The sequence below is a fragment of the Trichosurus vulpecula genome, chromosome 7 (genome assembly GCF_011100635.1).
Source record: "Trichosurus vulpecula isolate mTriVul1 chromosome 7, mTriVul1.pri, whole genome shotgun sequence".
Taxonomy (NCBI): Eukaryota; Metazoa; Chordata; class Mammalia; order Diprotodontia; family Phalangeridae; genus Trichosurus; species Trichosurus vulpecula.
The window spans coordinates 258,808,881-258,821,293 of NC_050579.1; the positions used below are offsets into that span (position 1 = coordinate 258,808,881).

Sequence of the window (12,413 nt, forward strand, 5' to 3'; positions counted from 1 at the left end):
AGAAATACTTGGTTCCATTTTATATCCTCTTGGTTTCTACTGCTGCTTTCTCAGGTATTGAGTATTATGTTATTCAAAGATCCCAGGGACAGCTCAAGCTGGGTAGCTACAAGATTTCAGTGCTCTCAAAGAAATCGAATCTGGGGTGAATTATGAACATTTCCATCATAGTCTGAACTCTGAAAAAAATCTGCCCTGTGTTTTGGTCTGAACATTTGCCTCTGGTTGCAGCTCCAGTAAAATGAAGCTAGAATCAGTCATTGTCAGCCAGTTGGACAGGTGTTCAGGTTTAGTGTTACAGAACTGTATGCTCCCCTTTGGCCTGGGTTTCTTGCCCTGTTATTCCCCTGTAGGCTTCAGGATGGGTTGGGGCTGGATCTAGGATACTATTCTGGTCTAGGGTTAGAGACATACATCTGCTGATCACTTCTGTACCTGCTTCTTGCTCCAGTACATTGCCTATGGCCCATGACTACTCCTTGCTCCCTGTAGCCACAGGTCCTCCCCTCTGTTGTCCCTTGGTGTAAGACCCCATTCTGGGATCCATGCTACAGAGAGGTCATTTAGTACCACTTCTTTCTCCCTGAACAAAGTTGGGCCACTTTATTCTCTTTATCTGAGACTTCTTGCCCTGATGCAATTTGCGTCTAGGCCCTGTGCTAGAATATTATCTACAATATGGCTTTTTTCTAGGCCCACCCCCAGTGTTCACAAACCTCTCTGTTCTTCTCCCTATGCTGACCTGGGCTGCCAACTCTGATTTTTTTTCTTGGATTTCCTGATCAGGACTTGGTCTGATATATTTGCGAGATCTTTGTGGAGTAGTTGTGGGGGAGAGCTGGGCTGTACTAATTCCTCTGGCTTCACATATTGGCTGGTCTTCATGATATACATTGTTCGAGCCTATCCATCAAGTAGGTAAAGGTTTTGGGGGTTTTCCCCCTTGAAATTTAACTAATAAATGTCCATATTCCTTGAAATTAGTTATTATTTTTGCAAATCAATCAAAGGGTGTTGAATTTTTATATTCTAATCATATTTTCAAAACCCATTAAAACTTTTCATTTGGTCTTAAGCATGTTAGAGAATTCTGTTTCCAAGTTTTTAAAGTATGCAGGGATGACACATTATCATCTTTCAAAAATAAAGGCTTAGTTTTTTAAATCTTGCTAATTACAACAGTGTCATTAGCTAATGATAATTAGCTAATATTCTGAGGTCCTGAGGTATAATACGTTTCACTGCATAATTATTGCACCTTGGGTGATGGTGTTTTTGTTTTTCAGTCCAAAAACTGGTTTATACCCTTTCATTGCATGATCATTGCCTGGTATAATTCTGTTCTTCATGCTGCTTGAAAGGTAAACGGAGCACCAATGTATTCACCAGTGGCATATGGATATGCATTGATCTCTCCTGCTTCGAGCTTGGAGCCTAGAATTCTCAGCTCACTTGCATTGTCAGTATTCAATTTTAACATATATTCACAAGTATTCTATGCCTCCTAATCTTGCACCAAAGACAGTAATAAATTACTTTTAAGTAATACTGGTACAATTTTTTAAAGCTTCACATAACAGTTGCATCCCACATTTTATAAAAAATTTGTCATAAAGTCTGTGATAATTATGCAGTACCAATTATGGTACTCTGAGGGTAAGGTTGACAAAATGCATAAATTCATTTAACCCGACATACATAAACAAAAATATGTTCTAATATGCAAAAAGCAAAGGAATTCCAATTCTTCCATCTGGATACCTCATGAACTATGTTACATATAACCTTTTGACATACAAGACCAAGTAGACATGCTAATGTCAAGTCATATATTAAATATTAGTAAAGCTTAATTCTTTTTTTTTCAAGATTACACATGTGGAATTTATTTGGTAGGGAATGAAGCCATGTCAACAACAAGCATTTGTTAAACTAGGCTCTACACTATGCTAAATGCTAGGGATACAAATACAAGTGAAAAGATAGACCTTTCCTTCAGGGAATTTATATTTTTTCCTTTCTTCTCTCTTTTAAAAAATATTGATTTATTTTTATTAATTTAATTTTAGGTTTCAACATTCACTTCCACAAGATTTTGAGTTCCAAATTTTCTCCCCATCTCTCCCCTCCCCCCACCCCAAGACAACATGCATTCTGATTACTCCTTCCCCCAATCTGCCCTCTCTTCTATCACCCCTCCACCTTATCTCCCTCCCTTCTATCTTCCTATTAGAGCAAGATAGATTTCTATATCCCATTGCCTGTATATCTTATTTCCCAGTTGCATGTAAAAAACAATTTTTAACATTTATTTTTAAAACTCTGAGTTCCACATTCTCTCCCTTCCTCCCTCCCCACCCACACTCATTGAAAAGGCAATTTGATGTAGGTTATACACATATAGTCATGCAAAACACTTCCATAACACTCATGTTGTGAAAGACTAACAATATTTCCCTCCATCCTATCCCACCCCCCATTTATTCTATTCTCTCCTTTGACCCTGTACCTCTTCAAAAGTGTTTGCTTCTGATTATCCCCTCCTCCCATCTGCCCTCCCTTCTATCATATCCCCCTCTCTCAGACCCTTCCCCGCTACCTTCTGGTAAGGTAAGAGAGATTTTCATACCCAATTGAGTGTGTATGTTATTCCCTCCTTAAGCCTCTTTCAGGTGAGATAGTTTATCCCATTCTACCTCTCCCTTTCTCCTTTTCCCAGCACATTCCTCTCTCGCCCCTTAATTTTATTTTTTAGATAGCATCCCTTCATATTCAACTCACCTTGTGCCCTGTCTCTCTCTTTCTACATGTACATATACATATACATATGTACATACATACATATACATAGACACACACACATTCCTTCCAACTGCCCTAATACTGAGAAAAGTCTCATGAGTTACAAATATTATCTTTCCCTGTAGGAATGTAAACAGTTCAACTTTAATAAGTCCCTTATGCTTTATCTTTCCTGTTTACGTTTTCATGCGTCTCTTGATTCTTGTCTCTGAAAATCAAATTTTCTATTCAGCTCTGGTCTTTTCATCAATAATGCTTGAAAGTCCTCTATTTCATTAAATATCCATTTTTTCCCCCTGAAGTATTATACTGAGTTTTGCTGGGTAGATGATTCTTGTTTTTAATCCTAGCTCCTTTGACTTCCAGAATATCATAGTCCAAATCCAATTAGTTCTTTTTAGATAAATAATAAATAGAATCCACTATATGCTAGTGGATCATCTTAAGGACCCTAATTTGTAAACTACTGCTGTAGTGGAGAGAGTTGCCCTCCAAGTCAGGAAAATATGGATTTAAATCCTTCCTCTGGCATATATTAGTAGTGTGATCCTGGGCAAATCACCTAACATCTCAGTGCGGAATGGTTACTGATCTGTATTGCTAGAGGGAGTTTTCTTACCAGGGAGCTCCCTATACTGATGAAGTCACAGGTCTTCCTCCCCAAAAAACTCTGCATGAATTCATTAATTCACCAGAGACCAAAACATCTCTCTCTTTCCCCCAACTTCTATATTTCTGCTAATGGCATCATTATCTTCCAAATTTCTATTCTCCTAACCTTAGAGCATCTTTAACAATGACTTCTTCTTCCCCATCACATTGTCAGATGCCAAACTGTGTCATTTCTACCTTATAAGAATTCTTGAGATGTTCCTTCCCCGACTGTCCAATTTCCTTTCCTATTTCTCTATTCCTGTCTCTATCCCCATTAAGTTTAATATAGTTTACACCAAATCCTCATATGTAAATGTTTAACTCTATTTCAATTGGTTCAAGTAAGAGTAAGGTCATGCGATACCCATTTCCCCTACTCATTCTTCCATGTTATGTCCTCTTCTTCTCATATACCCCACTTATGTGAAATATAATGAGTTCTTCTCTCTTCATCCTCATTTCTTCTTTTTTCCCTTCTCTTATCTTTACTCTCTTAAAACCACCAAAACAGAACAAAATCACACCCAGGCCTTTTGTCCATCTTATTTAGTTTCTCTTTGTTTATCTTATTTAATTTCTTCTGTGCCCCTTGAAGATTTTAGAATTCTGAAGGAACACTTGACTCATCATACTAGTAGAATGTAAGCACTTTATCATTTAGCTCTTTACTATAGTTCAAATATATTTACCTTTCTAGGTTTCTTTCAACTTCTCTGCATTTCAAAATTTCTGTTCTGCTCTTGTCTTATTGTCAGGAATATCTGAAAGTCCAACCAAACCAAACAAAACCAAACAACTAGAAAACTAACCGTTAAAAAAATTCAACAGAACACTAAAAAAGAGAAATTCTGAAAATCAAGATTAACAAAATTGAAAAAAAAAAAACACCCCACTTACTTGACAAAACTAGAAGTCATTTTCTTAAAAACACAGAAACACACAAATAAATAATGTAAATTTTAATAGAAATAAATAATTTTTAAAAGGTAGAAGAAAATCAGATTGTCAGCATTAAAAGCATCAGCCCTTCTGGTGCTGCTACTTAGGTGTTGAGGTGACCCTATATCCTGCTGTGGATCCCAGTGCTCGGAAGAGTCTGTCGATGGCAGCCCTGGCTCCGTTTGCAGCAATCTAACAGAGCTGTTTCTGTCACTGCTTCTGTTCTGACAGACCAGGATCTGGCAGGTTGGGATCTGGCTTCAGGTCTCTGATTGCTAGATCTCCTTATGCCTTGTAGCACCCCAAACTTGCTTTGCTGTCTTGCTTTAGGCTCATTTGTGGGAAATTGTTCTGGCTTCCCTGGTGCAGCTCCTCTCCCTGACTCTTCCCATTTCTTATTAAATTGATTCTTAAGGAAAAATAAGAGTTGTGAAAATATTTTGAACAATGGATTTATTACTAGAATATGTGTATAACATTTAAGAGTTTCTACTTTGAAGGATAGCAGTTATTTGAGTGTATAATTCTGATGTTATTTTTTAAAAATCAATATCTTTATTGACAACAGGATTATCACTTAAATAAAGAATTTGACATGTTCTTTCCCAGAGTCCTAGGAGTCCTAATTAGAAATTGTAAAGAGGTGAATTTAGGCTTAATGTTAGGAGAATTTTAGAAATGTTCCAACATAGAATGGGCTACTCTAGGAAGTGGTAGACTCCCCTTCATTGGAGGTCTTGGGGTCAATGGATAGAACACTGGGCTAAGAGTAAGTAAGATGAGTTCAAATGTGGCCCAGACACTTAGTAGCTCTGTGAACTTGGGTAAGTCATTTAACCTTTATTTACCTCAGTTTCTTCAAATGTAAAATGTACAAACAGCACCCATATTACAGGGTTGTCATGAGGATCAAATGAGATAAGATTTGTTTTTTAAAAAAGCACCTGGCATAGAGTAGGCACCATATGAATGTTTGTTCTCTTCCCTTCCCCTTCATGCAAAGGCTGGATGACCACTTGTCAGGTATGGTGTAGAGGGAATTCTTTTTCAGGTATGACTCAACCACTGAGGTCCCTTCCAATTCAAATTCTCTGCTTCCATGATACTTTATAAGTATAGCTGGGATGTCATGGAAAGAGCACAAAACTGAGTCTGGAGAGACCCATGTTCCACCCCTGGCTCTGTCATTTACTCATTGTCATGATGCTGGCAAGTCCCTCTACCCTTCTGGGCTTCAGCTTCCTCCCCTGGAAATGAAAAGAATTGATTATTTACCCTATCAGTCTCACAATTAAATTCAATCAGCAGTCAACCAACAATCATTTATTAAGTACCCACAGCCAGGCCCTGTGCTTGGGACACAAAGAATAAAAAATCCCTCTTCTCAAGGCGCTACTAGGGAGAGAAGACGTGTACAAAGTATTTTTGTCTGTGGCTAGCTGCTGAGGGGTATCAGTAAAGACCTTGTGGAGAAGGAAGCTCAAGCTGAGCCAAGTGGGGATAGTAAGAAGCAGCAGTGAGGAGAGAGTGCATCCTACTCATGGATGTGCAGAGACATAGGAGGGAATGTCATGCATGGGAACAGCACAATTATCCTCTTAATAGGAGATCCATTCATCTGGATTGCGTAGCACAGGGAGGGGGATAATAAGCCTTGAAAGGCACCTTAAAGTCAGGTTTTAAAGAATTTAAGTGCCAAACATAGGAGTTTGCATTTTGTCCTGGAGGCAATAAGGATCCCCTGCAACAGAATGCTGGAGGGCTAGTTTTCCTACACCAAAAATAGGAACATTGCTCTTTTTTAAAATACCTTGACAGAAAAATAGCCCTGGAAATGCTGGAGCTATTTATTTAAGTTCCTTTAAAGCTAGGCCTGTATCAACTCTGTTTTTATATTCTTCAGTAAAAGCACATACTAAGTATTTAATAAATGTTTGTTGCAGTCTTTTATTGGATAATACATGTGAAAGGTCTATGCAAAATGCAAACTGTTTTTACGTGTTAGCAATCTTAATTTTCAAAGGACTCAGTCACTTCTTAATAAGCTCTTTCAGTTGAAAGGTATGTTTCTGAACAGTCTTGGCTCAAATGCCTCATTTTGTACTAACACTAGATAGGCATAAGAGCTGGACCGGTGATTTCCTTGGCATAAGGTAAGGTAAGGAAACTTCCTTTATAAATGCAGGTGCACCCCTTCTCTGTAATTTATGATTATAAAAAATTACCTAGAGACCTGACAGGTTAAGTAACTCACCCAGGGCCCTACCATCAGTGTGCGTGTCAGAAGCTGGCCTTCCTGGCTTAGAGACCAGATCTTTATCCAGCAGGCTTCTTAATAATCAAAAGGTCACTCAACACACATTTATGAAATGTTGGGTATGTGCCAGTTACTATGCTAGATGCTGAGGACACAAATACAGTGAAAGAAATAATTCATGCTTACGCTAGAAAAGAGCTTACACTAGAATGATTAAAGATAGTTTTAGTTCCCATTCTTCTTAATTCTAATTCCACTGGGATGCTCTACTGTTAGATTAAGTATTGTTTCTTTTTTGGCAGTGTGGTCGTGTGGAGTGTTACTAAGCGAGATGCGATCTGTGGCAGTCCTGCAGCAGGCCTTAACGTTGGGAATGCCACAACAATTATCTATTCAAACTGTCGAGATGAGATGTTTGTTACTGCTGGAAAGTAAGATTCTTTAATATTTTCTGAGTTGCAAATAGTTTTGTTTTTCTTCACACAGAAATCATGTTAGCATCCCAATTAAAGGACAAATCCTTTGATCAGACATTTGACGAGGTAATTTTGTTAAAATTATATAACAATTTCAAAGTGCTTTCAGCTAAAAGCATTGATTTGTATCTATGTGAATGAATATACATTTTCCTATTGCAAGATTTTTTTTTCAGGAAAGAAAAGAAAGCATTAAAAAGTCCTATTATAGTTTTAATGGAGTTTGTTGCTATTTTTAAGTCTTTTGAGAGATACTTCTGGATGGTATCTCTGCTGCTTGTTGTACACAATCCATCACTGGCGATGTGTGGTGCCCCACTTATGTCTACCATGTATCCCTCCATTGACTTTTGTATCACTCACAATTCTGACTCTTCGTAGGTTGCAAAATTACATAATTTGTAGCCACATAGTATCTCCAAAAGAATACTGATATAACCATTCTTCATTCAGCTTATTTCTTTTTCCTTTCTGGATGGTTATACCAAATTCTTTTCAGCGATTCAATAACTCTTTTTAGATCTCATTTGGGAGCTTCTACAAAAGGAGCATATTGGAAACCTCAACCCTCAATTCAGAATCTTTGGAATGTTTGCAAGAAATCTTCCATGATGGTGGCAAACATGTTGGGAGAACATAATTCTCTTCCTTTTGCACCTTGCTTGATATGAGCAAAAAGAGTTATAGCTGTTTTATCTGTTGATATGTCTTTTGGGGGGATACCTCTTATGATTTTAAAATATTTATAGGAGATACCTTGTGGGAAAGCTTTTAAGATAATGTTTTGCTTTATTGTACATACTACTTTTTAAAAAAAATTATTTATGTTTTCTGTTTCACATATCACCGCAGTATCCTATGTGTTCCCTATCCTCTCCCCAAGAGCCATCTCATATGACAAATAGACATAATGCTTTTTCAACAAATTATACATACCCTGGTAGAATGGGTGCTTCCATACATATATCTTGAACAGATAGGAGGATAAGAGTGGGTTGAATTACATTTGGGAAATTGTGTAGGGTTCTTAATGGTCCCAAGTTTTTTCCTAGGACAAAATCCTACCTTTTTTTTTTAAGTATCACCTCTTTTCCTGGAAAGTCCGTATGGCTATAAATCATGGAATACCACAGTCCCTAAAGAATTAAATCTATCGGTCACATAAAAGACAGTATAGAGAGAGGCTCATAGACACGAGCAGATTGCAACACATTACCAATGAAGAATTGTATAATAGGAATGGCATAAATGATCTCCTCGGAGATATGTGTGACTGAAAAAAGAAATGTGCCAGTTAAGATAGACAGTCCTCATGTTCCATTGTATCCACACGAATTTGAGATATCCAGAGGAAGATTCTCTAGCACATTAAGTGGACTCCTTACACAGGATTTATGTGAAGACATAAGCCAGAATCCCATGGGATGAGAAGGACATTTGAATTGTGATTTGTACCCTTGGAGAGAGTCCCCACATTGATGAGATCATGAATCCATGGAAGTATTAGAGTATATATGTATTCATGTATACTGAAATAACAATGTGAGGAGAAAACCTACCTTTCCCAATTGGCCTAAAGATAATTGCATTTAACTTAAATGAGACAGGTATTGGGACCATGCAGCCTTCGTAAATGGGTTAGTAGAGTCTTTGTACATTGAATCCTCTAGCAGAGGTGTTGATTGAAAGAGAACTAGAAAAGCTATCTTATCTGGCTCATCTTTTGGGAAACTGTAGCACACACAGGGGACACACTTTGTATTTGTCATTAATAGACGGTGAATGAGCTGCAGCAGCTCTGAGTTTGATTGTGAATTTCTTGTTTTTGACTTTAGTGGAACAATCCGGGTATGGGAACTGGATTTCCCGAACAGGAAAATCTGGCCAACTGAGTGCCAAACAGGACAGATGAAAAGAATCGTTCTAAGTATTGCAGTAAGTACAATGATATTTCAGTTAACAATTCCAGTCAGAACAAAACTCCTTTTAATCAAGTTAGTCTGAGAACAGAGGGACCAAAGGAAGTGATGGATTCCTCTGGGCTGAGTCTTTTGCAGCAGGAATCTAGATGGAAGCAGGGGCATGATTCTAAATACAAGATTCTTAACAGTGATCTCATGCCCACCTGAGGGGATATACTTCTGGAACATTATTTCCTGGGAGCAAGTGCCATACCACTCAGGCCTTGCTTATACATGAAGTTGCTATCATTTGGCTAGAAAATATCCTGCCTAGGTCTGTCTATCTTAAGGAGAATGAGGTGCATTAAGGAGGGAATCTAGATCTAAAAACAAATTCCTGGGCTACCTACATAACACATCATTCAAGTATTTCATCTTCCTTTGAAATATGTCACATTTGTCCCTTCCTTGCCATCTCATCACCTCATGTGTATAATACTGTGGTCTCCTCACTAGTGTCTAACACACATTAGCCTAATCATCAGAAATTTCATTGCTATCCCATTCAAAGACTTGTTGACATATAAACTGGCAGCTATTGTGAGCTGCCTTCAGATTTCTTTTTATATGATTAGAAGCAGAGGGTAATTGGGTTTCAGTATTTTTGTCCTATAAAGGAAAAATTGTGTGGTGAAAAGGACCTGGCTCTATTTGTTTCCTCTAGCAATTTTTTAACCTTTTACCCTCTATGTGTTTTTCTTTCCTAACAAAATCCTACCTTGATGCCTTTTCTTGGAATAGAGGTCCTGAGGTTCTTGAAGACTCTTCCAGCAAAGCATGAATCCCAATAGAACCCTGGAAGGCTTATATATCATTTGAGTCTAGCTAAGTGGTTTATCTGGGAAGGTGGCTATCAGCTGCTTGATGAATTTTTCAGTCGTGGCAACTCATGAAATGTGGAAGATTATTGTCAGTGTACCCAATTCTTAATGCATCTTTCAAAATATACTGTTGCATATTTTCATTAATTAAATTCAATTAAATATTTACTAAGTACCTGCTGTACTTGACATGAAAGAGACACAAAATATAAATAAGACACAATCCTTTGCCTCTCATGGAACTTATGAAGATATGACACACAAATGGTTTTGCAAGGGAAACACAAGAGACTACATTTTACAAGGTATTTTGAATTGGGAAATCCTTGCTCATTTGATGAAATTCTTTGTGGACTAAATCTCTAGGAGGCTGGATGTGAGCCCATAGCATGCCAACATCAACCAACAAATAGTTAAACATTCTCCCCTCATGACCAGTCTAAAAAGTGGACAGGACAAGTTTAAAAAAAGGACTGAGTGTGGGTGTACAGAATTCATAATAGTCAGCTGGTATGAGTCAGCCCAGAGTCTGTAGAGATAGAAAAGAAATGGTGACTGCATTGAGATACAAACAGAAGAGACACAAAATCAAATCAAAGGCATTCAATGAAATAGAAATATAAATTAACAATAAAGTGAATGAGGCAAGAAGAACTCTTGGTGTCTTTATCTAGATACTACTGCCACTTATGCCTCCAAAGGACACTCTACATGGGAGGGAAGACAAAGTCCGATTAACTGTATGACCGAATATTAGAGGGTCATGACCACAAGCAACCTCAACTTCATCATTTTCCTCTCAATCTCACATGCAGGATCAAACAAATATTACCTAGAGCCTATACCAAGTCAGTCTGGCTCATGCAACCTGCATCCATGTTTTCAGCATGATCTAAATTTGGATGCCCTTTTTTTCTATCTTTCCTGGTCTCTGTGCTACATCTGTACCCACTGGCTAATGCAGCTTTCCCCCTCCCCTTCCTTCTCCCCCGATGAAATTATTGTTCCAGGAAGCCTTGTCTCCTTTCTGTCATCAGAATACTCCATGCTACTCCTCCAACTCTGCTCATGTTATTTCCTCACTTAGAATGTCTTCCTCCCTCTCTTTGGTCTGGTCAGACCCAATCCATTTTTGAAAGCCCAGCTGAAATTCCACCTGCTCTGAGAGACCTCAAGCCCAATTATCTCCCCTTTTTTGAACTTCTATGGCTTTTGAATTGGACACTTTTGGGGTAATTAACATTAAGCTCTAGGGCAGGGATCATGTTTTTTACCTTAATTTTGTATCATTCCCAGTTTTGTGCTTTGCATAGAGTAGCTGCTTAATATATGTTTATTGCAGAAAGACTGTTTGATATATGTAAGCATGGTCTCGGAGGACAGAGACCTTTTTCTTGTGCATGTTTGAATTTAGTAGTTTTATGTATGTATGTAGGTACGTAGATGTAGTACATATCTATGAATAAATACCCCTTCCAGATATGCTGTATTTATAGCATCCTGTCAGCAAACCCACCTCTGAAGACTTTTCTTCATATTTTCCATTTATTTTAAAGATAAATAGAATTACCTCTTGCGGAACAACCAAAACGCATCCCTCTGAATAGGGGCTTATTTCCTGAAACCAAGAGATATCTCTCCCCTTGTTTGAATACACTATTATTTACTTTCCTATCCTACTTCCTGGCCTCTCACTAACTTTTTTTCCTCCTCTACAGTCATTGCCACTATAAAAACAATGAGCATAGTTATTAAATTTTTAGCCAAAGAAACTATGCACATTTTCCACTTAGGGATGAGAGAGCTGAAACATAGAGGCATAAAGCAGTAAATTAGTGTGTCCACAGTTGCAGGTTTAAGTCTAGAATGGTTTTAAATGCTCATCTCTCTCACAGTGGTATTCTGCTAAACAAAGTTATGGACAACCTGGGTGCTCTGCTGATATCCTTCCAATGTCAAGAGAAAGTGAGAAAGGCCCTAAGCATATTGGGAAACTTATGGGAAGTGATAAACAAGAGTGACAGTGGATGATGGGTCATGATGTACATTATGGGAAACATCATTGAGATCACATATCTATTGCATTATTTGTGTATCTTCATTACCTTTCTCTGTTCCACACTATTTTCTTGTTAGAGATACTTTCTAAGCATATTTAAGATATTGAAAGAGAATATGGACTTTATTTGAAATAAAAATATTTCCTTGTGGAATCACCATCATCATCATAGGTAATATTTATATAGTGCCAAACACTACAGAAATTTGTAATGTGTCCGGCACTTTACAAAGGTTTCCCCCTTATGGCAGTCTATATAGCATCCTCATTCTCATATCCTCAGAACTGTTCTTCACTACTTTCTTTTTCTCTTTGAGTCTGGAAAGGTATTTGTAATGATGTTGAGCTTCCGTATGTCACTGTAGATTTTTCAGAAAGCTTAGGCATCCTTAAAGACATACTCTAGCATAAGTCAGGACAACTGGATCTTATCATTGTCTCCTC

The 12,413-nt window shown here is 37.8% G+C and overlaps 1 protein-coding gene across 2 annotated transcripts in view; it reads left to right on the forward strand.

Moving 5' to 3' along the window:
• CFAP52 (cilia and flagella associated protein 52) overlaps positions 1-12,413 on the forward strand; it is a 75,052-nt gene that overhangs the window by 21,740 nt on the left and 40,899 nt on the right. For both annotated transcript variants that reach the window (XM_036768839.1, XM_036768840.1), the window contains exons 4-5: positions 6,955-7,083; positions 8,964-9,063. In XM_036768839.1, the coding sequence (XP_036624734.1) occupies positions 6,955-7,083; positions 8,964-9,063 (229 nt within the window). The remainder of the gene's footprint in view (positions 1-6,954; positions 7,084-8,963; positions 9,064-12,413) is intronic.